At 47.2% G+C, this 26,544-nt stretch overlaps 5 protein-coding genes across 5 annotated transcripts in view; 4 read left to right on the top strand and 1 right to left on the bottom strand.

The window, feature by feature from the left end:
* Positions 1-25,884, bottom strand: part of LOC131258992 (neurobeachin-like protein 1) — a 50,414-nt gene extending 24,530 nt beyond the window's left edge. The window contains exons 1-12 of the mRNA XM_058260402.1: positions 25,674-25,884; positions 25,390-25,587; positions 25,093-25,254; positions 24,749-25,027; positions 23,937-24,086; positions 23,586-23,858; positions 23,198-23,520; positions 22,441-23,133; positions 21,219-22,380; positions 19,241-21,142; positions 8,679-8,828; positions 8,369-8,526 (exon numbers count right to left, since the gene is read on the bottom strand). Of these exons, the coding sequence (XP_058116385.1) occupies positions 8,369-8,526; positions 8,679-8,828; positions 19,241-21,142; positions 21,219-22,380; positions 22,441-23,133; positions 23,198-23,520; positions 23,586-23,858; positions 23,937-24,086; positions 24,749-25,027; positions 25,093-25,254; positions 25,390-25,587; positions 25,674-25,724 (5,501 nt within the window). The 5' untranslated portion in view covers positions 25,725-25,884. The remainder of the gene's footprint in view (positions 1-8,368; positions 8,527-8,678; positions 8,829-19,240; positions 21,143-21,218; positions 22,381-22,440; positions 23,134-23,197; positions 23,521-23,585; positions 23,859-23,936; positions 24,087-24,748; positions 25,028-25,092; positions 25,255-25,389; positions 25,588-25,673) is intronic.
* Positions 1-26,544, top strand: part of LOC131258941 (vacuolar protein sorting-associated protein 37B) — a 492,072-nt gene that overhangs the window by 191,338 nt on the left and 274,190 nt on the right. The window lies entirely within an intron of this gene.
* LOC131258945 (larval cuticle protein A2B-like) lies at positions 56-722 on the top strand. The gene is made up of 3 exons (XM_058260350.1): positions 56-67; positions 157-408; positions 471-722. The coding sequence occupies exons 1-3, from the start codon at positions 56-58 to the stop codon at positions 720-722; spliced, it is 516 nt and encodes a 171-aa protein (XP_058116333.1).
* On the top strand, positions 3,345-3,879 carry LOC131259802 (larval cuticle protein A2B-like). The gene is made up of 3 exons (XM_058261392.1): positions 3,345-3,356; positions 3,435-3,590; positions 3,652-3,879. Exons 1-3 carry the CDS (start codon positions 3,345-3,347, stop codon positions 3,877-3,879), a joined length of 396 nt encoding a protein of 131 aa, XP_058117375.1.
* On the top strand, positions 5,979-6,703 carry LOC131258948 (larval cuticle protein A3A-like). The gene is made up of 3 exons (XM_058260353.1): positions 5,979-6,029; positions 6,161-6,337; positions 6,416-6,703. The coding sequence occupies exons 1-3, from the start codon at positions 6,018-6,020 to the stop codon at positions 6,701-6,703; spliced, it is 477 nt and encodes a 158-aa protein (XP_058116336.1). The 5' UTR covers positions 5,979-6,017.

The following is a 26,544-nucleotide window of genomic DNA, read 5'->3' as shown; positions in this document are numbered from 1 at the left end:
ATACCAGAGTCATTTGATCGGTCTAGTAAGAACATACGAGCAGCACAACCTTAAAATGGCATTCAAAGTAAGCTCCACCCGGGAACATATGGATAGTTCGTGTGGACATGATTCAACTAACAAATACCCCTCCTGTATTGGGATGATCTTTTGCAGTTCGCCGTCTTCGCCGCCATCGTGGCCGTCGCCAACGCCGTTGCCATCGGCTACCCGAGCCCGCTGGGAGCCGCCTACCACGCTCCTCTGGGAGCCGCCTACCACGCTCCTCTGGGAGGATACCACGCGCCTCTGGGAGCCTACCCCGCCGTCGCCAAGGTTGCCGCCCCTCTGGCCTACCCAGCTGTTGCCAAGGTTGCCACCGCCGACTACGACCCCAACCCGCAGTACAGCTACAGCTACGCCGTTGCCGTAAGTAACCTCCGGATAAGGAACAACGGAACCGTTTTCCTCATTCGATCCGATTCCCATAGGATGCCGTGACCGGAGACAACAAGCAGCAGCAGGAGTCCCGCTCGGGAGATGTTGTCACTGGATCGTACGCTCTGGTTGAGCCCGATGGCACCCGTCGCGTCGTCGAGTACACCGCCGATCCCGTCAACGGATTCAACGCCGTCGTCCACCGTGAGCCGCTGGCCGTGAAGGCCGTCGCCCCGGTCGCCAAGATCGCCGCCCCGTACGCTCCCTATGGATACCCGGCGTACGGCAAGGCCATCCTCGGTTAAGCAACGAATCTCTTCTCTAGCCATCATCGATCTTCCTTCAAACCATTAGATACTGTCTCCTGTATTTATTTGCCTTTGTTTCCCTACCTTCATCATCTGATGATCACCTTCTAAATGATCTTCTGTCTTTAGTTTTACCTTCATTATCGACCAAGATAACTTTTCGCGTTTTGTAAGAAATGGACATAACATCTGCCATTGTTTCTGCTGTATGTAATGCACCAATGAATGCATTAGTGATTTGACTGTGTGACTTAGTTGTTATTATGCATGTTTGTAAATAGTCGTCATTAGCCTAAACGTTGATGAGAATAAAGCACCTTCTACAAAAGAAAATTTTCTGTTTCTCAGTTTCATACCACAAAACCGGAAGAAAGATTATTTTTATGTTGCAGGACTACAATCAGATGAGTCTACACAACGTTACTTTTACATGGGACACAGTAGGGGCATGTTGATGTTTCAAATGGGAATTAATTATGTTGGCTGCCTTAACATTTTCAACTTTAACGTTCACTGCCAATGACCATCATAGTGGGTGATAGGCAATTCGGAACTTGTCACGAAAATCATATTTAATTCATATACTAATATAGTGATAGACTGTATTTGTTTGAAAACAAGTCTCAGTAATTGTTTTACAACCAAATTTCATCAAAAATGAATGAACTTAAAACAATGTTCTAAAAACGCTCGGCAGCGAACGTGTTAAGAAGCTAATACTTTGCTTGGTCTTCGAAAATTGTCATCTTAATATATGTTATAAATAAATTTTATCAACAAAGATTGTACGAAAAAAGTGTACTAAAAACGCTTGAGAGTAAACGTGTTAACACGTTGCGTACCAAGCGTTTTAGCACAATTATTAGTACATTTTTTAAAATTACAATTTGTTTATAATATTTGTTAAACCGATTGTTTTCGAAGGCCAAGCAAAAACTTAGCTTCCCAAAAAAATTATATAAAATATTACAATAATTTTTATATTGCATTTTCATTTATTTATGGGTCAAAAACATTTTAGAACTAGAACTGCTGTCACCCATATTTGGGTGACGCGGTACGGAACGTGTTAATAAGCACTAAAAAAGAAATACTGCTAAGATGCAGAGGTGCTGCTCACAAAGGTGCGAGTCAGTCTGTGAAGCCTTTTGCGAGCGCGGTTGATCCAAGAGATGTATTGAGAGGTGGATGTTGCATTTCGTGGTTTGAATTTTCCGTTACGTATGATTATTTTCATTTCCTTCTTCTTACGATCAAAAGAATACTTTTATGAACACACAATCACGTTTACAAACATCTGCAATGGTTCGATGTAAAATTTGTTAGAAACAAACCTAAATAATAGTAGTAAATAATCGGTTACGGAGATGGAAAATTAGCCAGAGAATTTCATATTGATATAAAATATAACATTCCATCAAATCGTAACATTAGAACGGTAAAAACACACCATTTTTAAAGGACATCTTCAAAACAAACAAAAAATACAGTGGAATGAAATATGAATCCAGAGAACAAACAAAGCACTTCAAACATGCCACTCCAGTCGCCATAACAACATTCTTAGACGGTCTGAAAAAAAACCCTTGGACCCTTTTTTCCTTCTTAACCTCGAGTTATCCAGCATCCGAGGTTCCAGTCTGCTGCTGCGCCCAGTTTTTGACGAGCCATTTTATACGATCCAAAATCAAGAGCAAACCGACAGACGGCAGACACGCGGCAGGGCTCACAAAACGGCACGCGTATCACAACTGTCCAATAAATTAAGATTTGGCAGTACCGCACACCCACCGCCGGCTACGCACACATACTTTCACACCCACAAACGCACGTGAAGCAAAATTGCTGCAATTGCACCAAGGAGATAGGCTGGCCGGATCGGGTCTGGGATTTTTACCGGTGCATGCGTGCAAGGCCTCAACAGCTTAAACCGTGCGCGGGGTTGCATCGAATGGGGGGAATGGGGGAGGGTGGTGGCCACAGATAGCATACTCTGTTAGCGACGCCCGTTGTGGGCCGCCGCCAGGGAGTGTGCACTTGGCAGTGTCGCGCTGGTAAAAGTTCGAATGCCGTCCAAATTGTCACTGATACTATTTTCCTTAAGTTACATGTTGTCTGCTTGTTATGTTATGTTCGACCGAGGTACGTTAACATGTTGGGCCGACTGCAGGTAAACATCGAACCTGCAGTGTGACAAAAAAAACTACCCCATTACAAATCGAACTTTGAAGAACAGAAAGGAAAAACCAACATGAAGTAGCTCTCTATCGTATTTGTCCAAGGGGCCATTATTTTCTTACGTTTTTCTTCTTTTCCGAACCCTCAAAAGAGCTGCACCATCTTGGTCGAAATAGGGTGTGTGTGCATTGGGTGAGCTTATGGGAAGGATGGTTTTTGATACCGTTTTTTTTTGCTGTGGGGTTTCTTTTTCTCCTTCCTACGTCGGACAGCTCGATACGCGGCGCAAAGTGGTTCCCAGTGGCCGGTGGACACATTGCGTGCCGTCAGTTTTAGGTAGGAATGCTCCTGATTTCGTATATATAGCAAAGCGAAAATTAGATTAGAGCACACTCGTGTGGTTTAGTTCTAACCGTGCAAAACACAGCAGCAATCATCAAAATGTCTCTCCGGGTAAGGCTCCTCTAACCGGGGATGAAAGTTCTCCCTTGCGTAGCTGAATGCATCGGTTCCTCACGCTTGATTTGTTAGTTTGCAGTTCTCGCCGCCTTTGTTGCGACCGCCAGCGCCGTGGCCGTCGGATATCCCGGCCCGCTTGGTGCGTACCATGCACCCCTGGCCGTGGCCAAGGTAGCAACGGCTGACTACGATCCCAACCCGCAGTACAGCTACAGCTATGCCGTGTCGGTGAGTATCGATCGTTAGAACGATTCTGTTCATGCCATTCTGACAACTGCCACCCCTCCAGGATGCTCTGACCGGAGACAACAAGAGCCAGCAGGAGTCGCGCTCGGGAGATGTGGTCAGCGGATCGTACTCGCTCATCGAACCCGATGGCACCCAGCGCGTGGTCGAATACACTGCCGACCCGGTTAACGGATTCAACGCCGTCGTTCACCGCGGTGCCGGAGTGGTGAAGGCCGCGGTTCCGGTGGCTAAGTACGCTGCCCCGTTGGCTCACCCGCTGTACGGATAAACGGATCTCCCTCCTCTACTGGCATCGTCTAGGATATACAATCTTTCACTCCACTTTCTATCTGCACATACTGCCATACTCTCCAATCGCCATCCTGTTTCATATCTTCTCCGAAACCCGGAAATACCCCGGGTGTGAAGCGTGAGGCCTCTTTTCACATTTGCATTATTCGTTTGACTGTGTGACTGAAATAATAAAGAGCAAAAAGAACTTAAAAACTGATCTCGTGTTGTTCATATTGCACACTTACATCATTCGCATGACTGTTTTATGATGGTAAAAAAAAACCGCAAACGATTAAGTCCGAAGTGTTGCTTTCGGGCAAGAATTAGAAAATTCATAACTTAAAACAATTCAATACGCTTGAACTGTTTAGTGTAAACATCGTCTTTTGTTACTATTGCTTATAATTGTAATGTTGAGTGCAATTTTGTAATCGTTTAAAATATTTCATTTAACAAAACTAATAGTAGGTAACATAAACTCAAAAACCAAAACCACTAATATAAAAATAATTAAAAAGGCTAGTTCTTTTAAATATCAGTTGACAAATTTACACCTAATTTGTTTGCTTCACATTTTCATTACAATATACTATGTAATGAGTAGCACAGCTAACGTACATAAGCGAACCTCGCGGATGAACCGTGTGATTTGAATAATTTTTACAATTAAAAAAAATCTTTTGCCAGCTTTTGATTTTTGAAACCAAACTTTGCGCGACGTTCTGAAAAATAATTCACAGCCGGAATCTTTGAATAAAATTCTCTTCATAAAGAGCGAGCGACAGTAGGCCAATAGTTACAAAGGTAAAACCTGATACCGCGGTTAATCGGGATTCTGCTGTCGTCACAATTTGGCCGTTTGTGTACATACTACCGGTCATTTTAAAAGGCGAACAAAAAAGAACTCTCGTTGAAAACATTTTTCTTCGAGCACCAAAAATAGTTTATGCTTCATTACGTAGAGCATACACATTGACCATGGAAAGTAAAGTGTTTCGAGTAATAGTTCAATTCTGGTCAACCAAGCTGTCATTACCGAAGGCGAATGAAAACAAAACGTACGTACGTTACAAAAATTCCTGATGCAATCGGACACATTGTTCCACAAGACGTAGACGTTCGACATCGCGTTGGGTATTAAAACAAAATATAAAATATATCATTGGCGATCAAAATGAAAATAAAATAAGAAAAAAACGACTCCACCAGTCAGCCACGTGCAATCAAATTATATCGTTATTCGATTAATTATCGCATGAAAGTACGCGACGGCAACGCACACGCAATGCAGGCTGCACTTCCACCCAATCTCGGTGGCTCTTTGGCGTTGATCAGCCGCCCTTCGCATGATCGGACGTACGACGAAAATGGGAACATTACTCCTAAAGCCTGCCACCAGAGCCTACCACCAATGTGCGTGTACCACCGTCGAGGGTTTAGTTTCATTGAGAGGCAGATTCTAGCCGCCCAGATTTACCCCACCACCGGATTTTCCCGGCGACCACTCCTCTACAGCGAACGGTGCCCAACGAAAACGATTGTTCGCGTGCGGACGTGGGACGGGAAACAAAGAGGATGAAGACAGAAAGACAGGGATGGGATGCGTGGAGAGAGAGAGAGAGCGAGAGACAGATCAAGATTGGGTGGTGAATGGAGCGATCGCGAAGAACCAGCGAAATATCGATCCACCGCTAGGACAAGTTGGGCCCAGAAAACACGTGAACTTGTGAACCTCGTTCGGTTGGCCGGCGCGCCGGTTATGCACGGCCCGCCCAAACTGCATCTCGGCGAACGTTGGCACCCGGAGTGAATGCAACCTACGCACACACACACACGCGTCGCTGATAAGCCAACGCAAGAAGAAAACCCGACCCGAGCGCAAAAGTGCGCGCACTGATTCGCATTTCGTCGACCATGCGAGTGAACAAGATGGACGGCGGATTTAGTGGGAGCATGGTTTGTTAAAAAAAATGTACCAGAATGCACTATCGAGGGAGGCTGTAGCACGGGTATTTACAGAGGATAACGAAACGATCGAGTTCGGTATAAAAAGGAGTGGACGGCTGAGCAAAGAACATAATCAGCATACGGTTGTCAAACAGTCAACACCAGACTAAAACATCCCATCCCAAAATGGCATTCAAAGTGAGTTGTTCTTTTCATTAGAACTTTGCTCAATGCTTTCGGCTTGAGTGTAGAACGGTTCTGGCAACAGAATGGCCACATGTCGTCTAGTTGGTAATTGCATCACTTAATCCTCCATTGCCTTCCTCCAGTTCGCCGTCTTCGCCGCCATCGTGGCCGTCGCCAACGCCGTCGCCATCGGATACCCGGCGCCGCTGGGAGCTTACCACGCTCCCCTCGGTGTGGCCAAGATTGCCGCCCCGGTCGTCGCCAAGGTTGCCGATGACTACGACCCCAACCCGCAGTACAGCTACAGCTACCACATTGCCGTAAGTCCGGGAGAACTCCAAAGATCCTAAAAAGAGCGGAAAGATCTAAGTTCTGCCTTCGGGCCAACTCTTCCACAGGATGCCCTGACCGGAGACAACAAGGAACAGCAGGAGTCCCGCTCGGGAGACTCCGTCACCGGATCGTACTCGCTGGTCGAGCCCGATGGCACCCGTCGCGTCGTCGAGTACACCGCCGATCCCGTCAACGGATTCAACGCCGTCGTCCACCGTGAGCCGCTGGCCGTGAAGGCCGTCGCCCCGATCGCCAAGATTGCCGCCCCGTACGCCTACCCGGCCGTCGCCAAGGTTGCCGCCCCGCTGGCTCCCTACGGCTACCCCGCCTACGGCAAGGCCATCCTCGGTTAAGTTCATCTAGCTCAGGTTTGAGCTCGGAAACAGGAACCAGCGAAGGGAAGCGAATCTTCCCAGCATCGACCACGTGCCAAAAGAAACAGGACCAACGCTCAACGATCGAACAATCTATCTATGTACACAAAACACAAAACTCAATTTGTAAATAGTAGCGCAAGTGCTTGAGAGAGGTGAATGCCAACACCGACCAACCAACGAGATCCCGCAAAACTACCGATCGGCCGGATGATGCTCGCGGTCGCAGGGATACAAGTGACATTGACAATGTTTGACTGTGTTTGACTTATGTTGTTTTCTAGTTCTAGTACACCGTCCGTTAGGAAATTGTTGCAAAATAAAACGACGATTCGTACAGACTCGTACAGAAAAAGAGGAGAAAATACAAACCAAACAAGCTTTGTTTCTTCTTATGTCACCCAGCCTTTCGCAATGGGAAAATTGTTAATTAGATTTGGTTACGGAGAAAGTGTCACTGTGACATCAAATGCGAACTGCCGAATAGTGGCTCAATGGAATCGGTTCGCTTTAAAAATGATGAAGCACAATTAATTTAAGCTCCGTTGTGGTTTAGAAAGCTTATTCACGTTTGAAATCCACCACGGTTACTGAACAAAGCCAATTTTTGTTGCCAATTTGTGTTATCCACAGTTTTGAGCAGTTTATGCAAGCGAGTCATTATTGAAACTCGTAAATTAGAATAAACGATTAGAGAGGGAAACCTATTACGTAAAAGGCTCGTACTCAAATACTAAATTTGCTATTTTGGGGCATAAACTTTTGATTTTATACTCTTGTATATAAACAAAAACATCCAAAATGTAACTTCGTTACAGGAATAATGCCAACAGTTTTTTCAAGCATCAACAAATATCATAAACAAAGAAGAAGTTGTTGGCGTACACATTTTAATTGTAACAGAACATTTCGGTTTTATCAAACAAGCTTTTTTTTTTATTTTTCGACAGCTCAGATTACGTGTTGTTTTAGTTACCTTAGTAGTTCACGTTTAAAACACACATTTTTCATATTGCCAACTCATTGCGAAATAACGACGGCTTTCCCGACGCGTCTTGTCAAAATCCCATACTAAAAGTAAACCAGCACCGCATTGAGTCTTAGCAGGGTTTTAAACCTTCTAGATGCAGTAGACCATTTTTTGGTATGGTATTTTGTCAAATTATGTCACGAAAGCCGTCGTTTTCTCGAAATGACCACAATTATAAGAACGATAGGCATAATTGAACACTTTATTGGCGCACTATTAAAATTGATAGTCTTTTCCGTTATTGAACAACACTTGACAGAGAAATAGCCGCCGCGATTGCTTTCTACGTGAACTTGACTTGATTGACACTTTTTCTAGGTCACACTGACTAGGTACGCGCGTTCGACCAGAAGGTAAACATAACCCCACAGACAATCTTTCCATATGAGAACGTAATTGACAGCTTAATGAGACGAACGCAAGTTCCACCAAGTGAGATCGATCGATGAACACCCGACGGGGACGTTTGGCTAGACCGAAGCTTACGTCACCCACACGGGTTGAGCGTCCCATTTCTTGGTACCGTTCTGTGCCGGTTAGGCTCTTGAGTCACTTGAACTTGTACAAGGATCGTAAAGAATTGAGGCAATAGAAATTCACGCCTTTGTACTCACAGTTTCGCCCAGGCTCCCTTGGGGCCGTACAGGAACCGCTGCAGCGTTAGCCAGCGCCGCTCCGTGTTCGCCTCCTTCGACTTGCGCTGGGCCTGCTGGATGCTTAGACGGGCATTCTCCTCCGATTGACGTATTCGACAGGGCACCAGTATTCTCTCCTGTAACGGGACGGATAAAAAAAGATTCGTATTTATTTACGGAATGTTTCCATGTCATTTTTTTTTCAACAACTTCTCATTTTCTTTTGCTCGTCGGCTCATTTGCATCATTTGCTTGACAAATGAATAATCGACTCGCGGCAAAACGCTACCTGAAACTTCCGGCGACTTTCCATCTGCAGCTTGGCTCGCCGCTGCGAGGACAGCTTGCACGACTCGTAGCATTCGGCCCAGAAGGTGTTCAGCGGTTCCCACAGTGTGTTGAAAAGATCTTTCTGGTACGACGTGTACAGTGGTTTTATCTGCAAATAAAGGGGAGAAAGGTGGAGGAAAAAAAATCAAGTGTCAAACATGTAACATGTAAAAACAATACCCGATAAAAATATAAAAAACCGGTACCGGGAAGCAATTGGGAAAATGCGCCACCAACGAACCAGCGATCAATCTCCCACCCAACCGATCCTAACGGCCTGCTCGCATAACGATGGCTAACCTTTAAACGTAGCACTCGAAAAAGAAAGAAGGGTAAAACGGCACACACAGAAGGAAGCAACGGATATGCACCCGTAGGGCTAACCAGTGTCATTCGCCAGCCTCCTCATAGGCCCTCGCATTACCACCGGGAATCTATTCCATTAGCAGAAGGCAGTCCTGCTTCCTTCGTTTGCTGCGCTGCAAGTACCGGCCTACGATGAGAGCTGAGCCGTGGTACGCGGCAGCGAAAGTGCATTTCCGCCAGAGGAACGGCTGCATTGTATGTTGCGGTATGCAGCATAGCGCTGGTCTCGTTGCCCTCCACCCGTATGCCCGTCAATGGAAACTATTGATTAGCTTCTACATTCACCAGGTTATGCTGCATCTTTCGCGCGGACCATTAGGAGAACTGCGGATGCAATCAACATCCAAGCATCCGAAAAACCGGTCCCGTCTTCCGTTCGGAGGACAACGAGCGACTGCGACAAGGAAGTAGGAAGCGTCCGACGAGCGTGTTTGCTGCTGATACTAATTAAAGGCTTCATCCGAGGCTCGCATGAAGAAGTGAGCATAATACCAATTCAAGGCGCGCGCGGCGGCCTTTGGTTTCGACCAACAATCGACCTGCAGGAGCTTTGTGTAAAGACATCAGGTTAACTATCATTGGCGGTGAGTAAAAAATTGCTTCTCATAAATGTAGTTAATCATCTCGATGACAAACCCATTATTGCTAGCAGTTAACGCCATCAAGATGATGCTTTTTCGAACGCTTAATAAATTTATTTTAAATTAATGAGCTTTGCTTGCTTTGGCTTTAGTTTATTTTTAAAAACAAACGAACTATTTCGAATCGTGAAACATTGGAAAACGGTCCGTAGAATCCTGGGATCGTCGTATTTTTAAAATCTTAAACCCACCGTCTCGCATCCTACGGTCGCACGCTAAACCGGCTTTATTTGCTGTCTATTTTTGCATCCACAAGTTGTACCGCAATTCCGCAATTTCACAAGATACCAGTTTTCACTGGAAGCTGCCACCCGCTTTTCCTTTCTTTCCCTTTCGCCGAGTTTCGTTCCGCTTCCTGGACTTCGGGAAGTTTGACTTAATTTTTAATTTTGACATCGACAAGCCAAGTTCAAGGCAGCAAGAGCAAGTGGGGCGATCGGGGTTGAAGCAACTTTCGTTTTTATCCTCCATGCCAGGAGGAAGAAATGTGTCACAGTTCAAACCTGAAACTGAATATTGAACACGCGCCCAAGAAAGTACGCACGTTGAGCGCGGGAAGCAGAATACCTGTTAATCGGTTGGTACGAATTTGCGCCCCGAACCATCCGAGCCAAGATTGGCTCTAACGGGAACGAGAAAGTGTCTGGGATTTCCCCTTCTTCTTCTTGCTTGTCCTTCTCACTTTGGAAATCAATCACAACGGATTAAATATTTCTCATTAAAAATATAAATATTAAATTACAAAATGTGGTGTTATACACCGTTACACAAAATGGTGTCTAATTAAGCGCCAATCACAAAATCTAAACAACCATCGTCTGCTGAATATTTGTGCCGGTGCACACAACCGTCTCGAAATCTCGAGAGCGAGGGTTCGTCGCTTTACCGGATGCGCAAGTCTAATGTTCAAATCACACACCGGGTAAACATATCTCGCCCCTCGCAACCCGGATCTCGCGCTAATCTGCATCGAGCACATCTTTTCGGAATCGGTGATCGTTTGGAATGTTTCCCTCCGATTCTTCCGCGAGGAACGGAGCGCGGACAAGTGAAGGTGTAATTTCGAGCTGCCGATGCAGGAAATAGCGCCCTGTATGTATGCTCGGTGCCATTTGTGCACCACCTTTTGGGAGGGGAGGGGAGCAAACTGAGCACCAAAAGTAAATCCAAACGAAGCAAAAACAAGAAGACAAGAAGCAGTCGTTTACGGTCCAAATAGGGCTCGCTCGGAAGAAGAAATGCCTCCTCTTTCCGCGCAACCATCACTTCCACCACCATTGGCGAATGTTTTGCTGCGTCTTGAGTACCCGTTCTTCGGTATCCAGTTTTGTACATTCTGTCTCGGCGCAAGTACCCAAGGAAAGGTCCGGGGTAGGTTCCGGGGCGCATCGGTCATGCATGCGATGGAGAGGATGCACGAACACGCCAACCACCAAACAAAATCGTCTCCGATCGTCTCCGGCCATCCCCCCGCGAAGGCATGCCATGTTGTAGACAGACCATTTCACCAACCAAGCGCACGGGGTTCGTCTTCGGAGGCTTATCCCCGCCGAACGAATCTGCGCCATCCATTCCCGGGCGGAGATCGACCAACGTTCATCGGAACACGCTCTCGTGTGCAGCCCCCACAGCCGGTTCGGATCTCGTTCGCAGGGAGAGCACTGGCGGTCGGGAAAATTTATAAAAGAAGATCATCTTCGGGCCCGCTGGTTAGTTTCGCAACGAAAGTGGAAATACACAGTCACACGGTTGAAGTTGCTCGTACGCTGGCACAACCCGGATGGTTGTACAGGACCGGATCCAGTGCGCGAGAAGAACCGGAAAGGCTCAAAACAGGCCGCCGCCAGTGTGAAGAGAGAAGGAAACTATACTGCCCTAAAGGAGGCCGGAGGGGTTGGAAAATTGTTGCAATTTTCCCTCGACGGCAGTGACAACAAACAGTGCAAAAACCGAACCGAAGTGCAAGCAAAACAAAAACAACACAAAAAACCCTTTTTTTCTCATCGGAGTGTGTGGGTATAATTCCGTGGAAATCGGTCTTCCGCGTGCCCTTGGCAAGGGAGGAAATCGGAGTGCATCGGAGTGGTGCGTGATTCGTTGGTTCGAAACAATAACGTAACGAGCGTGGCAAAAAAAAGAGAAGCGATCATTATCAACAACCCGAACCCAGATCCATCCGACGGTTGTGATGATGGCCTGTTGGCAGCAGCTGCTTCTGTTGGTAAATATACGGTGGTTTTGGGAAAAGGTTTTTGGGAAAACGACGGAAAAAACGGAACAAATGCACCGGTGGTTACACATTTTGCATTTTACAACGATCTCACACACGATCGCCCACGTGCCCGTAATTAATTCCATCGCCGTGTGTGTAGTGTGTGTGTGTGTGTGTGTTTATGTGCGAGTGTATTTATCTCCACGACGCGAGGACCTGAAGTACGATGTAGTGATCGGGCCATAAAGGGGGGAGGGAAACATATTAAACAACCCTCCCGAGTGTTACTTTCGGCGTGTGCTCACCAAATTAAACACTAACGGGCTCACGGGCCACTTTTATGGGCGCCTTTAGGCCTGTAGGCCTTAGCCAGACCTTGGTGGTGATAAGTATACGACATGTATCGAATGGTATCTAATATCGCGCCCGTGGTGAACGACGACGGTTTGAGGGAAAGGAAAAAAGAAACCCAAATTCACACAAATTCCGTACAAATAGCTCACGACCTCGAAAAAGAGTTGCCCGGAAGAAAGTGGCTGCTCCGGCTGCCCGCTTGACTGGTGCGCTTGAGCAGAAAGAAAGGTTCAAAGTGCCATTGTTTTGCGCGTCGTCGTGAGGTAGCGCTGTGCGAAATCATAATTTCGCGCCAGGCCCCTGCTTGGATGCAGAAGATAGGCCTCCAATTAGTGAAAATTGTATGCAGCTCGTTTAAAATTATGCGCTTGGGTGCGGGGTGAAAAACGAGCCGGAAAGTCTTTGATCACAAGGTTGTGTTTTCCATCCGATTTTCGTTTTCACTGCAATCTGTGTGAAAATGTTCATCTTAATCTGTGTGAAACTGCATTTAATGAATCTGGTCTTTGAAGCTTTTAAGCAACAATCAGTCCATTACACAATCTTTGTTCATCTCTTTAAGAGATGAAGGTTATTTTCTTAGTAGCTGACATTCTGTTAAGGAAAATCTCTACGCATTTAAATACTTTTATCAAAATGAAACTCCGATTTCCTCTCACAAAAAAAAATTAATCTCTATTCTATTTGTTGGAGACAACGGTAGATGTCAAGGGGAAAATGGTTAGAATAAACCATCTTTAAGTGTTTCGAATTAAGTTAGATAAATTAATTTAAATTTTACAATTTTGAAGGAAAGATCCATTTTGCAAACGAATATTACAAAACAAGCGGTGGACAATCACGGTTCCGCTATTAAAATTAATCAAGACATACAGGGAAACATTAAGAATTGTTTTGCAACATTGCAGAAAAGCAACTCATAGTACCGAACTATTCGTGAAATCATACATTAATTGTTATCACTTCGGTGGGTAGCGCGCTAGGGTTTTCATTTTTGTGTTAAATAAAATAAAAATTAAGAACTCAGTTACTTATAAGAATCCAATTTCCATTGTTTAGCTATTAAAATTTCTAAACATAGCGAATACTGTTCTTAGCAATCGAACTTAAAGTTCACGATTCTATCGTAAACAAATCAAAACAAACACTCTCTTTACATTACAAACTCATATACAAAGAATAACCAATTTTTTACCACCTTAAAGACCCTGTCCCCTCTGGCAAGCTCTTCATCTCATCAATTCACATGCAAATGTAAACACTCGACAAAAGAAAGGCAAACAAACATAACCCATAGGGTTGTTCCCGCTAAGCACTTCAGCTGCATCTTCAGGGAGAGTGTTTCTAATCGCCCTCTTCAAACGGATGTTCCCGTTAGCCCGTTGCGTTCGCTACATCTGACAACTATATTGAATATATACGCGTTCCGGCAGATTACCGAATAAACATATCCACTTAGGACACCTCGCTCCACTTAGGGCCACATTCGGGCGGTGCGTAACATTTGACCTGGAAAAAAAACCTCGGCACGGTTCTTCACCTGCGATAGGCGCGTCCGGCGGAGGCCGTTTTGAAGGGCACTTTAGCCCTGGCATGGCTTACATAATTGGTCGGGGTTGAAGTAACCACTTCCTTCCTTCTGGCCCCACCAGGCCGGGGATTGTATTACCGCACAGGTTGAGAGCATTCCCAGATAAAGCGTATCAGTGTCGGGCGCGGTATGCTGCTTTCTTCTTGCGACTTTTCAACGGATACTAATGGACATCGAAACCGTTGTTCGTCCCAAACCGAGAATGTGTTCGAGGACTCGGGCTGTCTATTTATCGAGGACCATTTTGTCCAATATATCAATCAGGAAAGCAAACGAGCGGCTTGTTACACATTTCGTTCCGTTCGTTCACCGCCCTAAAGGTGATTTGCATAATGTGGACTATTTAAATAAACATCATAAAAACCTTCGTACCTCAATGGCGGGACTTAGTATTACTCAATCCAACGACGCGCGAAAGTCAAGTGCGTGATTTTTAATGTTGGTCTCGTTTTTTTTTGTTGCTGTTAATTTTTCCCCATTGCGATTGTGCTTTGTATTTCCATTCCGATGCACGTATGCACGCTTTCTCCAGCGGCGTCTCATCACTAATGATATGCTGCCGACATCTCGCCTCGAAGGCGACAGGGTTTGTTCGGTGTGTGTTGTGCTTTTCCTCAAACTTTATTTCCCATCCGCCAGCCAGCACCAGCGCGGCGTGGAATACATTATTGTTGGTAGTCGGTTCGAATCGAATGGGAACCCATTCCTTTAATGCGTTTGTGTGGTTTTAAGTTATTGAACGGCGGGTTAAGAAAAGCCAGTGTGCGATACACGGATGGTTGGGGGGAAGGAAAAAAAAAGACAGTTACCATCAATCTCCGCCGGCCAAATGATGGCAATCGGGAAAATGGGAGAAATTTAAACGAATTCACTGGGCAGCAATGTAAAGCCGTAACCGCAGGAGATAAGTCCGAGCGTAGTGCAACGATAGGTTTATGCTGGATGTCCTGCTGCGTTTGAATTGCTGGGAAATTGCGGTTCGCGTGCGCTTTTAATGCAAAATTGTTTCCTGTTTATTTCAATCTACAGTGTTGGGTGAAGACAAAACTTTCATTTTTTTTATTGTCCCACAGTTTGCATAGGAGTTAAAAACGAAAGGAATCCGCTTGGAAAAGTCTAATGGAGTGGAATCATAACTGTCAGTCTGGTTTAATCTTTCAGTTGAGATATTTTTAAATATATTATGAGAAGCTTGAACAACATTTTCTTTGCCATTAGTTTCAACTATCATCAGAAAACAATCATTTAAATGCATTGCATCGAGGGACAGTGCATTTTCACCATTGGTCACGATCCAAACAACCGTCAGCTACGCAGACGACGGTCGGATGCTTATCTCGGTTTGCCGGACGCAGGAGGTTATCGTGCCATGCCACGGCCATGTTTGGTCGCTTAGCGAAACAATTACCAGCTGACGGTCGGTGGAAATCGAAAGTCGGTGACGGTGGTGGTCATTTTCATCCATTCAAACCAGTTTTCCCGCCCCGCGTGACACTCTCTCTCCCCACCCATTAGTCCCGTATCCGTATCCCGTGTAAGCTGGGACGAAGAAAAACTCGTCCGCCTCCCCGGGTCTGGTCGGGTCGGGCGGTGGAAAAACGGTGTTGGTTTCGATTGGAAACAGTGCGGGGTTCGAGGTTCGGTGGAAAAAGTAGACGTTAGTCAACGAAAATAAAAACACTGCACTCCCGGGGTGGTGCACCTTGGTACGGTACTAGTCAGACGGACCACCCCGTACTCCTCATGCATCGATCGTGCCAAAAGTACTGCCGACAGTGGGCTGGGTCGATGCGGATGGTCTCCTTCCAGACGGACCGGGGCAGCCTTCTTGTTGTCTCGCGCCGTCGGTCACAGCACGCACCGAGGGGTCACCTTAGGGGCGGCAGGTCGTGGGTAATTTATGTTCGAACTACTAACGACCCACCACCTGGCTGCAGTGGCGACCACGGGGCGGTTTCGCGGCAACGCGCCCTCAATTTGCCGAGCGCGCTGAGCGAACGCATTCACCGTCGGGGCCTTCGCGAGCCGGCGAAAGGTGCGTAAAGGATTTTTCTCGGTCATTCGAGCGGGCCACGGACCGGTACGGTTGGGTGTGACGCGTGCAATCGTTCTTGTGCGCCAGCTGATCTTAGGAGAGTTTTCGCGTGGCTTTGCGCAAACGATTGCACGTGGCCTTCGTTTGTGCTGGGCCAGGGGGGGGAGTGATACACCCGTTGGCGGTACATCCGACGCGCATTCCCCTACGAGAGGCTCCTTGGCAGCCAGTGGCTTTTCCACACACACTCACACATACAATCTCCAGACCCAATCGTTTGTCAAGCACAAGTCAAAATAAGTTCGATTAAAGAATTTATAATCAACACAACTTGATAAGCTTTACCCTGGTCACAATGTTGTGATATATTGCTTCTGGCTACTTGGCTGAAAATCCAAACATGTTAATGTGTCTGGTAATGTCGGAAAAGTTAAACCCTTGCTGCTCACTGAATGGAGGAATGAATGAGTTATTAAAAACGTATGTTTCTGGCAACTGGATGCGTGATGTTTCAATGTTATTGCATCTCGTTGGTGGAATTCTATCAATATTTTTTATAGTTTTCATCTTGATTTTCATGACCGTTTAACATATTTACACGCTTTTCCATTCACTTTTGAAGTATCGTGGAAAACGATGGAAGAAAAAGGATTCGTGAACACAAAAATAACATTCAATTTTCATTTGTTTTCATTACTCCGCATTCCGCCAAATCTTACTCACTACATCATTATTCTTCATGAGCCCATATTTTACTCCCAACAAAGACGTATTAGTCAAAAATATGTTTCTTGCATTTTCATCCTCAGCTTTTCATAGTCTTGGTAGTGGCGGATGAAACGAACCGGAAAAAGGATGAAAAGGCTGCGGAGGACACCGCGGTTGAACAACTGCCAACGCCAGCAGCGTTGCATCGGCAAAAGCGACACGAGATCGAAATCCACCGCGTAATAAAGCGGCGTCCCAAGCTTCCACCACCACCCCGGGGCCGAAAACCGCGACCTCCACGCCGCCCCGGCGCGAAACCCCGCGTCAAGTACGGACCACCGAACAGTCCGGGCTATAAGCCGCTGTCGCACTACGTCCCGCAGAGCATCGACGATCCGTTCAGCTCGGGCTTCGAGGCGTCGTTCGCTGACCACCACGGCTCGTTCGGAGAACCCCCGGCGGGTTACGGTCCTCCGATTCACCCGTCGCCCACGTTCGGATCGCCACCGTTCGCGTACGGTCAGACGATCACCAGCTACGAGGGTTCGTCGTTCGGTAAGCCCGGTGGCGGCTACGAGGGACCGTCGTTCGGGAAGCACCAGGGATATCAGGGATCCATTTCCTCCTCGTCGCTGTCGTCCTTCCCCAAGCACAGTTACGAGAGTTCCAGCTTCGACGGAAGCTTCTCCAAGGCCACGTTCGGTAATGGGCCGAGTGTGTTCGACTCGAAGGTGCCCTCGTTCAATGACGGGCCCAGCAGCTTCGGTAGCTTTAACCCGGGAAACAAACATGCGTCCAACATCGGAGGATATTCGCACAGCTTTTCCCACACGAGCAACGGTAAGCAACCCTCGTTTGCGGACTCAACGTCGGTGAACACCTACACGACGCCGTCCGGCAAGGGTAACTACTACTCGGACCTGTCCTCCTCCTTCGGCGACATTGGCTCCAAACACCAGCACCTGTTGCCGCTCGAGACGCACAAGAAGGATCCGTACAAAACCCCGCTCACCTCGTACGAGGTTCCGTCGAACCCGAAGCCGAACCTTTTCGAACCATCCGGCGACTTTGAGACCTCGTACAAACGCACCCCGCACACCGGTGGCGGCAGCATCAGCTCGACGCATTCCACCTCCCACAGCACGGTCGGCTCGAGCGAGGAAGAGTCCAGCTACATTCCGAACCTTCCGACCCGCTACGATCAGGAGCAGTTCCACACGCCCACCAAAACGAACCCCAACAAACCGCCGATCAGCACGCTGCAAGCCATCGGGGGCGACAGCGATCACTTCGGTTCCTTCACCTCGTACTACGACGGTGCGTCCGAGTCGCAGAAGGTGCCGGTAAAAAGCAACCCCTCGGGACCGGCGTCGTACGGCACGGACGGTGGAGCCGACGATGGGTCCGAGTTTCCCGGCAAGCGCCTCAAGAACCGCCGGAAGAAGAAACCAAAGTTCCCCGGCGCCCCGATCGCGCACAATCTCGACACGGACGATCTGCGGGACGCGTTCGGTTCCAGCTCCGATTTTCACCAAGTGGCGATCGATGCGGACGAGTTTCTCGATTTCGAGCCGAAGAAGCAGATCAAACATTCCAAACCGGCCGGTGTGACCGTGCCCCGGGCGGAGGAATCGGCACCGTCCAACTTTGTCCTGCTGTCGTCGCAGAACAAAGGCAAAGGTTCACCACCGTCCACCAAGGGCGGAACTCGAGGCGAGGCACCGGCAAACCAGCGTCCGTCCACCACCCAAGTGACGGCAACCAAATCGATTGAGTACGATGCGAACCACTTCGATCTGAACAACTACTTCCAGTCGAGCGGAAACCGCCATCAGGACCACCGGGCAGGCGGCAACAAACCGTCCGGACAGGATGATTTGAGCATCCTGTCAATACAGAAGTCCAACTCGAAGAGCTACTATGCCGGCTCGAACCAGGCCGGAGGTTTCCAGCCGACGAGACGAAGGGATATGATGCACTACCGGAGCGCTCCGTCCAGCCTGGACTACACGATGCTCGACGAGGACGACGAGGAGAACTACGACGACATTAGTGACATCGGTTCCCGCGTTCGGGGAAGCCGAAAGAAGAAAGATTTAGCGGAAACCCCGGTGGACAATGCCTAGTTCAGGTGATCCGCACATTCCTTTACATTTACCAGTGCGATTTGTGGAAGTAGTAATCTTAAGTAGTTTCGTTTCGTTGCATTCTGTTTTCGTAGTGTCGTGGTAGGATCAAGATGTATTTATTAAACTGTTTTAAAGTTTAGCAAATAATAAAACCGGAGAATTAAACACTAAGACCAGGTGGTTGTTTGTTATTTGGAATACAAACACTATCAATCCGAAAATGGTAAGCAAACATTGGGCATGGAAAAGGTAAATAACCTCGTTTAAATATCCAGCTTCAATTCAAAATAACTGTTTGTCTAAAAAAGCATCTGGAATTATTATAAATATTATGTTTGATTCTCAGTTGTTTTGTTCAGTTGTTAACCACACCAAACATGTACGGAGATAATACAAAAAAGGTCTCAATTTCGTCAAATTGGTTCGTTGGACCATTCGGTTAAAGAACGTGTTAAAGACAATAGTGAAAGCACACATTCACTTACCTTTTTCTCAACAAACGCTGTCCACTGGCGACTGGCGCAGTAGGATTGGAAGTCCTGGAAGAAAATCGGTCCCGACGAGGTCGCCGGCAAATCCGGTGTCTGTGTCGCCAAACCCAGCACGGTGCGTGACTTCTCGAGCAACGCCTTCATCACCGGTATGAGGAACGAGTACTGTTCCGAGTTGTCCACCTCGATCGCGTTGCACATGGCTTGGTTCAGGCTGTACATAAGGTATCCAATCTCGGCCGGATCCTGGTTGATACGATTTTGCAGCAGTGCATGCAGTTTTGCCGTTGCCATCGCCACGATTTCCGAGTTGGCGTTGTGCGAGCACTTTAGCAGCAGCCCCAGGCACAGGTGGGACATTTCCGTCCAATCGTCGCTGCTGCTCTGCTGGAAAACCATGAGAATGTCGAGCAGGGAGAGCACACCGTCGAGTAGTTTCACCGAGCACTTTTTCGAGTCATCCTCGTTCGGATCCAGCACTACCAGATCGTACGCCAGGCGGAGGAGCTGGGCAGCGTTCTGTTGGTGGGTCAGGGCAAGCTGCGCGTTTTCCGCCAGATCGATCAGTGCCGCCTGAACGCCCATCTCGAGGATGCGCAAGCGCAAACTAAGGTGCGAACAGTACAGCTCGTTGTTCAGCGCGATCAGGTTGATGCAGGCCATCACCTGGCCACGCTCTTGCCAGGAATCGTTCGAATTTTCCACCCCACGCCACAGTATTGTGAACAAGCTGCTCGATACGAGGCACACGAGGTTCTCTTCGTCATTTTCCTCGGCGCACTTAACGCCCGGCGATTCGGCACTGTTGCCCGTGCTGCTGTCCAACTCTTCGCCACTCTTCGTTGATGCCAAATCTTCCATCACCGATCTGCCCGACTCATCGAGCGAAACATTTTCCTCGCTGCTGCTGCTGAGCGATGAGTTTTTCTTACGACCGGCCGCATCCTCGAAGCTGAGCGTCAGCGAACCGATCGTGTCCTGTATGTCGGACGTCTTCTGCCGTATCACCGAGTAGACGGACGTGATCGACGAGGTGATGTTCTCCACCACCGCTTCTTGCACCGTATCCGCCAGCTCCTTGATCTCATGCTCGATCGCCGTAGCCGCCTCGGACATGAACGAGTTCGGTCCATGCTTACCGCCACCATCTTGTACGTGCAGCTCCAGCGTGTCCTCGTCAAACACGATCAAATCGTCACCCGCTCCTCCACCAGCGCCACCAACCGCCGACGATTCACTTTCACGCTTGACCACCTCATCCATATCGGTCAAAATATTCCCCTGCTCTTGCTCCCCCACGCTTCCGTCGACTCGGTTTTCCACCGGCTTTTTGATCAACAGCCGAGCAATCGACTCCTGCCAGCCAACCTGCTTCGCGATCATCTGCGGAGCTTTCGGTTTCGTAAAAGTGCTGGTCATCAGCCGTCGGGCAATTTCAAGCTTCAGTGACAGATTGGCCAGATTGGTGTGATAGATCAAACAGAGCGCCCCGGCGTATCCCATCTCGGTGTCGGACCCAAGGTTGAGATCCAGCAGACCCAAAATTACGTGCGGTTCCAGCTCGAACGGTAGCATGAAGGAAAACAGGCCGGGGTACAGGCTGTGACATTCGATTGATGGATCGTAGAGTCGCAGGGCGGCCTTGTGTTTGCTCGATATTCGCTTCGTGTTCAGCATACCGGTAATAAACTTGATCAGCTTCGTGTGCACTTCCGCACCAAAGTGTCGGTCGATGAAGAGCGTATACATGGCTTCGGCCATGTGCGGCTCGTACATGAGCAGAAAGATCTGATCCTTGACATGTTTTCCCTCGATCAGCAATATCAGCATGTCGATAATTTCACTAACCGCAGCCTCGTGCTTCGTAGTGGTGAGAAAGGTCAGCACGGATGAAATCTGGAACGGGGAGAAAAGCGGACGATGATCAAGAAGCATTCGAAATAAGCTTAAAGAACCAGTGAACCTTACGAACCTCTTTGATGTTGACCTCCTTCTGAATGTAATACTTCACGATTCTCAACAGCGATTCGCGAACCATCTTGGAATCCTGCGGTGGAAGCGTTGTACCGGTGGTGAAGTGCTCCTGTATCACGTCCAATATGTACTGAATGCCAAAATGGCGCCGAAAATACTTTCGATCGTCCTTGATGATCGTACTGATGTACTGAATGTGACCGATCACGATTTGAAACTGTGCCTTCGCCCAGATGCGGAAATTAAACACCAGATCGCGCAGCAGCACGTGCAGCAGCTCCATGTTTCCCGAGGGCATCTCGTTTTGGATCGATTCGATCAGCAATTGTACCGCCATCAGCACGTTTACGTCGAACAACCGCTCGTTGCACTGTTGCAGCAGCGAGCTGACGATGGCGATGACGTCATTCTTAAGCACATTCTCCTTGTTGAGCTCACTTCCGTTGATAAAGTTACGCACTAAACAGAGGAAACAGGCGATCGGGTTCTGTATGATCTTCGCTTCGGTCAACGAGTTCAGCTGAAGCATCTCCCAGTCGCCGAAATTTTCCTCCTTCAGCGGCGACTCGACGGGGCTCAGCGATATGAGTTCGTTCGTCGAAGGAATGTCCGCGTCGGGCATCCGGGAAATGCTATCGAGAATGGGCAACAATACCACCATGCCACCGATCCCGTTCAGAGTGTTCTGCAGCGAAAGAGTGGTAGCAACGCTGGCCACCAGATGCCCGTTGTACTGATTACCGGGTGCCAGATCCAAACAGAGCCCATCGAAGCAGGCGTTCGGGGCGAAAGCAAACACAAACTTCGAAGCCATATCGAATGATTCGATAATGTCCGTCGCCAGGACGTTCGCTACGTTCGGGCCCGCCTCGAACAGACTCTTCAGGTTGACGTTCGTATCGGCCAGCAGCACCGCACCGAGTTGTCCCTTGAGGCAGATCGCTTCACCGAACACTAAATCCTGCATCCCGATCGGGTACGACTTAACGCTCGGATCGAGCGATGAGGTGGACTTGCTCGGGAGGGTAAAGTAGTTCGGCACCTGCGAAACCAGCCCCGGGAAGAACGTCCGTTCGATGATGTTGGGAAACAGGCCGGATTTTGATTGCTTTTCCTCTCTTTCCGCGCTCGGAGTGCCGGGAGTACCGTCGGGCACGGGGCTCATCCGGGCGGAGTTCGATTGGTGCGACGTGTGGGACACCTTGCGAAAATTATTGTACGGTGCACCGATCGAGCAGTAGTGAAACACTTCGGCAAACGAGGCGTATTTCATCGTCGAACCGAGCTTCTGCACCGCGTCAATGTAAACGTTGATCTGGTGATAGGAAAACAGTCGCTTCGGAGGCACCACACTGACCGTTACGGAATGCCATCGGCCATCAAGCAACTGCGGTGACTGGGCCGTGGCGGTGAAGAATTCTTTCTTCGTGATGACGCTCACGACGAAGTTGCCATTTTTCTGAACGAAAAACTCATACCCCGTCCCGTAGGTGGTGGTTAGGCTGAACAGCTGTCTGCGATAATTCTGTGCCATCGATGTTTCCTCCTCCAGCCGGAGCCATGTGTGAAAGACGAACCCGTGCGTCGTGTCCCACTTGCGTATTTCCGGTATAGTGATTCCACTGGTGTTTGATTGAATGTCGAGAAAGCTGTCGGGCGCTATGCCCATGGTAGCACGATGGTTTGACACCCGCAAAAGGGTTTCGAGCAGCTGCTTCCGATACTCGAACTGCATCTCGTCGCGCAGCAATCGGAACAGGCTGTTTACTTCCGCCGGGAAGATACTATACTTGGCCAACTCTTCGACTAGCTTCAGCAGATTGATCGTGCATTTGGCTGACAGTCGGTTTGAGTCCAACAGGCACTTATCCACGATGAGTTTGATGGTCTTCTGGCTACACACGTGCTGTTTGCTGCAATGAACAATCAAAAGCCATTCGTTAGAAGAGACATTCGCTACTGTTTTGACTTCCTTACCTTTGCATAGTAGCGGCACATTTTTTCAGCAGAACCTCACTTAACATATTCTGCTCGTTCTCGCCCATCATCGGTATCCATTCGATAAGCTTGGTAACGACTGCCGGGTTCACCTGCCGCCGATCGGTTTCGTCGAACGCAAAGCCGAGACATTGATTGATTAGGGCCGACGATGGTTTGCCAAACCCTTTCAGCCCACCAAACAACACGTTTATGTTGTTCGTGTGCATTAGATTGTACTGCATCTTATCCGAGTCGTTACAAAGTGCTTGGAGTGTTTTTACCAACACCGTTCCTAGCGTCTGATGATCTATATTCCATTTCTGTAAATTAAAAATGATTGGTGTGAGCAAAATTATTAAAAAGCTCGTCGCCCAAAACACCCTACCTTCACTTGTTCCGGAATTTGCACCAGATATGGGAGGAACTTTGCCTCGAACAAAGCATTGCAGAGAATCAGCTTGTTAGAGTGTTCGGGAATAAACTCTTGCACCGACGCAATGGCCGCACCGAGTGCCCCTATGTCGATGTAATTATCATCATCGTGAGACAATTCGAAACTAGCAACCGGTGAACCCTTCGATAGGAAATGGTCCGTCGTAAGCAGATCACGTATCGCTCCTATGTACAGTTGGAAAATGGTCAACAAATCTATTTGGCGCTGAAATGGCACACAAATGTGATTAGTATAGTATGCATACATGCACAACTGCATATTGAATAGTGGATAGAAAAGTACCTGTTCGGGACTAGATTTCTGGAGAATGACCGCCATTAACGAGAAGCAATGAAGCATCAGCCGGCGAAGATCAGCATCACTTTCCCACTTGGCAATTACGTCTATTATTATGGTAACGGTTGCAGGACTTATGGCACGTAATCCATTGTGCTGTTGAAATGAAACCTCATGTTAAAAAAAGAACATTTCCAAGTATCAAAAACCTAATTGATTGATGCAATCTACACAATATTTTATGACAAAAAAGCTAAAGCAATAAGAAAACGGACAGCATAGTTAATCTTTTAAAGCTATAAGCGGTAATTGGCAACGAATACTAGAGCTAGTACTGTATTTTGTTTGCATCAAAAGATCTAATAAATATAGGTTAATCGAAAGATTTTTATCAAAAGTGTCAGTCAGTAACAAAGAATGAGAAAACTAGTAATAATAATTAGTACAACTAACACTAGAATTATTGCTTAAACAATTTATCATGCAGTTACAGTGATCTAAAATGCTATTTTAATCGGTAAGACCATAGCACATACGCATGCATATAACGTTAGAAAGCCGACTCACCGAAGCCCGTTCGTTTCCTTCACCAACCGGATTATTTAAATAGTAAGAATTGACATTTGGTAGCGGGACATTAACTAATGCTACCTACAACCGTTGAGGGTTAGGAAAATAGCCCCAGAGTTGGAAAGATAAGACGGAAAGAATATGAAAGTAAGGAAACACCACCAACCACCAAAAGGATTTCATTTCTCCTCCGCAGCGAGAAGGTTCCTTGCCGCTTTTTTGTTAAGTTTAAAATTAAGCGCATGTACCTGAGATCCTGCGATGACTGCACCAAGAATATGAACTAAGTCTTTACCAATCTGCGAATTTTTGGTAACTTTACCGCTCTGGAAGCAATCGTATATGAATGGCACTATTTCCGGGTGCATCGGCGATATTTTGTAGCTCAGCCGCCCGTAATCGGCATGCTCGCCCCTCAAATAGCTTCGCCATGTAAGGTACGGATCGTACAGCACCTCCAGCAGCTGGGCAACACTCTTCACGAACAAAACGTCCGTCTCAATGTCCGTGGAACTTTCGTTGTTAAGCTGCAATTAGAAGGGAAATGAAAAGGTGTGCGCAGCATTGTTGAAGTGATTATAAATTAACATACCTTGTCAATTATAAAATTCGAAATCGCTATACAACTCGAAATGTAGCTGGATTTGATGACGGCCGCAATGTTTTCAAAGTGACGGCAGATTACGGTAAGACACTGAACAAGCAGCACATTTTCCCTCATCGCTTCACCGTCAACCGGAATATCATCCCGAACCTGAATGATAAGACCGAAAGAGAAGCTTGATTAAACAGTTCTAAACAAATAAACACTCGCCCTACCCTCCCCAAGATAACACAGCTATGATTCAATAGTATGCCCTTTCTCCAGCGTTATGCAATGTTTGCTTACATTTTCACAGCCGTCTCGAGCGATTATGAGAAACTTTTCGATCGCAGGCAGCAGCTCATCCGGCAGCCGACTTAGATGGGGTCCCAAATCCGGTGCAACCGTATCCCACCGGGGCGCACTTTCGAAGTCCAGCTGCAACTGGGAGTGCCAAATGCTGACGAAGCCTGCTATGAACTGGCGGAAGTACGTTTCATCGTTCTGTAACAGAAGAACACACAAACACACCCAGTTGAACGCACGGCTTTCCTAGTCGAACGAAAACGGTAATCCTCGGGCTAACTCACTTTTGTTGTATATTGCACCCAAAGGTTATAGATATCTTTCCTCGAATCCATCGTCGGACCCTCGTCTGGGAGTGTTGTGACGAAGTTAGTTGACGATCAATTGATGATTCACGTTCTTCGACACATTCTTTCGACTGGTTACACTTTACACGACGCACTTCACAATTGTTTTCTGACTCTGTAAACCCCCTTTCCAAAGTGCCGTTACGCTTTGATGATGCCACTGTTAATGATAAGCGCTTGCCGTAGGCGTGCAGACCATTCCGATACGATGTTTTCTTTTCGTCTATTTGCAAACGTCACCTCTGGTTGTGGGCATTACATAGGGAGTAGGGATTTGTTTTGATTAACAAAACCCATCCCAATGAGCCTCGTGACCAAAACTACTGGAACGAAGAGAAAGGTTAGTTTACGTGTAGCGAATCGTGAGCAAAACAAAGCGCTATCATGGAAATTTAACAAATCAGAGTGTCCGACTTATAGACAATACTTAGAAAAAAGCGAAAAAATTGCTTAACTAACATAATCTCACTCAAAATTATTGTCAAGTTACTGTTACTGTGTTATTATTAGAAAGAACTTACCTGCGGACGTTGTAACTACCTTGATTTACTATCAGCTGATATTTGAACAACAATCACTAGGCATCTATCGATTTGACGTTTCAAAAATGTTTATGTAAAAGCCGGGCGAAGCTTAAAATCGTCCAAACGAGCTTTTTTTTATCACATTTACTAAAAGTTTATAGCACACTATTAGTGCATTTTAAATGCAATCACATATTAACTGAAACCAAAATAACCAGAGACACGTGAATAAAGCTTTCACATTTTATTTATTTTCAATAGTTTTTACTCATGCCGGTTTTAGC

This window comes from Anopheles coustani, chromosome 3, assembly GCF_943734705.1.
Source record: "Anopheles coustani chromosome 3, idAnoCousDA_361_x.2, whole genome shotgun sequence".
NCBI lineage: Eukaryota > Metazoa > Arthropoda > Insecta > Diptera > Culicidae > Anopheles > Anopheles coustani.
The sequence above is the reverse complement of the archived record's forward strand: the minus strand, read 5'-3'. Positions and strand labels throughout refer to the sequence as shown.